The 3,778-nt window shown below is 36.8% G+C and overlaps 1 protein-coding gene across 1 annotated transcript; it reads right to left on the bottom strand.

Moving 5' to 3' along the window:
* Positions 1-1,319: 1,319 nt before the first annotated feature.
* Positions 1,320-2,121, bottom strand: LOC113329037 (MLP-like protein 43). The gene is made up of 2 exons (XM_026576014.1): positions 1,818-2,121; positions 1,320-1,701 (listed from the first exon to the last, which is right to left on the bottom strand). Exons 1-2 carry the CDS (start codon positions 2,005-2,007, stop codon positions 1,412-1,414), a joined length of 480 nt encoding a protein of 159 aa, XP_026431799.1. The 5' UTR covers positions 2,008-2,121; the 3' UTR covers positions 1,320-1,411.
* Positions 2,122-3,778: the final 1,657 nt, after the last annotated feature.

Raw genomic sequence — 3,778 nt, 5'->3', positions numbered from 1 at the left:
TATAAAAGTCCAAATTCAATTTGGAATTCGAATAACTGCTCCATTAGGACTCTTTTTTCCAAATTAATATATAAAGGAGAAAAAAAAATTCAACATATTTTCTACGAAAATAAAAGAAATAATAAATAAATCTGCACATATTCTCCACTTATTTAATGTATTTGCCCCGCCACACTAAATAAAAAATACATCTCCACGGGGCGGGTCGAAGCCCCGCGACTCAACAAATAGAAAATGCATCTCCACGGGGCGTGGAGAAGCCCCAAGCACACCAAATAAAAAATGCATCGCCACGGGACGGGCCGAAGCCCCGCGACTCAGAAAATCAGAAATGCATCGCCACGGGGCGTAGCGAAGCCCCGCACACACAATAAATCAAAAACGCATTGGCACGGGGCGGGACCATTCACACACCAAATCAAAAATGCATTGCCACGGGGAGGAGAAAAGCCCCGTGCACACCAAATTAAAAGAAAAAATATGCCCGATGCCTAGCACGGGCACAAATCTAGTTACTTGTTAAAGCTGTAGGTTGTTATATAGTTACGGAGTTCTGAAATTCCTCGTTTCAGTCACCTGAACAGTGAAGAAGTGTAGTAGTACTCAGTAAAACTTCTTTAATGGTTTGGTACCAAATTTGATGAAGATTCTGTAGTAGGAGTAGTACTTGCTAAAACATCTTTAATGGTTTTGTACTAAATTTGATGAAGATGCTTTAATAATAGCTAAACATCTTTAATGATGAAGTAGTACTTCTTCCCTTTTTTTTTTCTTCTCTTTAAATTTTTTGGAAAAGGACCAAACTGTCTGTTCTTAGATTTGAAAGTTGAAAGATGAAACTGTCCATTTATCGAAATATGGACCTCGAAGAAGACAGAGACTTGCACCATGTTTGTTTGTATCTGACTCATGATCTGGATTTGAGTTAGATGTCAAGCTGTTTGTTTTACAATTTTAGTTAGATTTGTCGATTGTCGATATTGAATAAGACAGATATGAATGATTGCACCATGTTTGTTTGTATCTGACTCATGATCTGGATTTGAGTCAGATGTAAGATTTGAAGTCTCAGTTTTTCCATATAACTAGCTGGAGGTAAATGCTAATTATGATGATGATTGCCCAAGTACGGTGTATCTCCGGCTTATTTTTCTTTATAAATTTAAGGGGGTGGTTTCGATAGCAGCTACGATCACTCTCCAAATTGATAGTTCCCATATTTTACTTAATTAGAAGATTAGATAATACTACCTCCGTCTCTAAAAGATAGGCAGGTTTGTGTGTAAACATAACATGCACAAATTTATTTAGATGTCCATTATATTTAAACATCGAGCACAAACATGTACGTAGGTTCCTGCAATATAACATGCATGACTTAACATATATGTATATGGTAGATCGATCTTGTCTATTCTTCCTTGAGCAAATTGCCATCCAACTCCTTGGTAAACTCTTCCAAAAATATCATAAAGTATGTTGGATCAGGGACATCTTCATTGGCTTTCTCATACTGTACAACCCACTTCACAATGAAATTATAGTTCCCATCCCTCTTTGTTGGAGTGATAGCAAGTGTGATGACAAAACTTGTGTAATCATTTCTGAGATCTCCTTCAAGAACTGTGGTAGTTATTGACAAGTTTTTAGGGTCAATTGCAGTTACCTTCTCTATCGACAAGGCGGCAGAAGGTTTGTCTCCTGTAATCATGAACAAAATTGGTTAAGAACTAGGAATTACGGATTTACAGAACATGAAAAAAAAATTGAAGCATGAATTTTTTTTTTTGGATGTCAGACAATTACAAACTTCGTACTTGGTACATATTCCCAAACAAATATACTTCCCACGCGAACTTCACCATCTCGGGGGAGAACTTGGACTCTGAGGATCGATTGAGGAGCATATTTTGGAAGCTTGGGTGCATCACGAGTCAGCAAAGTGTAAAACCTCTCTGCAGAGGACTTGCATTTAATTTCAACCTCAAGCTGATGAATTTCAGCCATTATGCTTTAAATACAACCTCAAGGTTATGTCGATCAGTGCAGGGAATGAAAACTTTCTTCGAGTTTATATAGCGCAAAATTATGCTTATGTAACAGCAACTACCAAGGACAACAATGGGACACTGATAAGAGCAGCTACGGCTCCAAGGTGGTTTGCTCTTTGTTGAGTTCACCTGTTGCGTACACTCTTTAGAACTACAGACTGCTGAACTCATTCATTCTTTCCCATTTAGGGAAGATAGAAAGTGGTATACGAGGTGAGCTATGGATATAAAGATGGCATATGCTAAGCTGTCTAGTTATTGTTGGGAGACAGTAAAGTTTCACATTGGGAACTTTGAATCGCGGATTAAGTGAAAAACTAACTATGCAGGTTAGGTGCAACGGCCATCCGCATTTAACGAAGGTGATTTGATACAGTAGTTAAGTCACTATTACTATTATCTAATCATTTTTTTCTGCTCTTGTAAATTTTTTCGATACCGAATCGTATATCCCGAGACTTAAAAGACGTAAGTCTGTCTCTAAATACCTGAACTAATCCAGTTGGTTATTAGCCTCTACTAATATCATATTTGTTTGCATCTGGCTTGCGATCTGGATTTGAGTCAATTCCCGACTTGTCGCGAGTCAGATATCAGACCGTTTGTTTTTAATTTTGAGTCGGATCTAACTCGGCCTCTGACTCAGATCTTATTCCCGACTCAGATTCGTTTGAGTCAGCTAACAAAACACCTCCTGACTTATGGGACCAAACCACTGACTCACATCACATATTTTTGAGTTAGTTGAGTCAGATCTGACTCATACACATTGAGTCAAATCTGACTCAAGTCAGGTGATTTCAATCAGATCCAGACGATTCAGATGAGTCAGGAGAAAACAAACATGGTGTAAGTTACCATGTTTTAATACGAGTTGATATATAACACACGTTTACATTACTTTTGATGTGGTGCCGGGCATATGGAATTTGCCAGTTTGTAATCTCCTGCGTCAGTAAAGAATGTTTTCATCACAGCTCTTAAGAGTTTTCGATGAGCCAACTTTTCTCGGAAAAAGCAATGAATAGCATGTTTTGGTTAATATCAAACAACTTCAGGACTCCTAGAAGTCAAGAACCAAGAAATTAATTTGGTTACAAAATTTTTGAACGATTTCCAGTAAAAAGGTCAACATTTTATTAAAAAAATCTTTTTCCTTCTAACTTTTGCCCTTGTTTTTACTGGTCATATTTGGGTATTTCCAAATGTAAATGGATCTAGTGCCTTTGGTAATGGGTGGTTAAATTCGGTGGTTTTACCTTATTGCTCTTGACCTAATTAAATTTAAAAGTATACCCTGTTTCTTTTTTCCTAATTAAATCAGTAAACCTAAAATTTAAAACCAAAAAACGCTTAATCTTCCTCTAACTTCATCTTTCATCAATCTCTCTGGAAATCGTCAACTTTCATTTTCCACAGAATGCTTGATCCTAAGCAATCAAGTAACTATACAGAATCAACAGGTGATATCAAAACCTCCAAATCAATGGAAAAAGGAAAGAGAAAAGTTATATCTAGTGAAATCAGTGAACTCAAATATCCAATCCCCGAAAATGTTGAAAATAATTCATCATCAGCGAGAAGAAAACGGTAAGTGACGTTTAAACTCAAACCCATCATTTTGTTGTGTGTTTTGATTGTTATATTAGGTTAGATTAGTGAAAATTTTGATTTTCTGGGTTGACGTCATCATGGTCGATATATTAGGAAAACGATGACTTTTGATA

The sequence above is a fragment of the Papaver somniferum genome, chromosome 1 (assembly GCF_003573695.1).
Source record: "Papaver somniferum cultivar HN1 chromosome 1, ASM357369v1, whole genome shotgun sequence".
NCBI classification, from domain to species: domain Eukaryota; kingdom Viridiplantae; phylum Streptophyta; class Magnoliopsida; order Ranunculales; family Papaveraceae; genus Papaver; species Papaver somniferum.
This window is presented reverse-complemented; position numbering and strand designations above follow the sequence as displayed.

Excerpts from the sequence above, each read along its gene's own strand:
- LOC113329037 (XM_026576014.1), bottom strand. The coding sequence starts at position 2,007 with ATGGCTGAAATTCATCAGCTTGAGGTTGAAATTAAATGCAAGTCCTCT. Across the intron at positions 1,702-1,817 it reads TGTTTGGGAATATGTACCAA|GAGACAAACCTTCTGCCGCC; the intron begins GTACGAAGTTTG and ends TCATGATTACAG.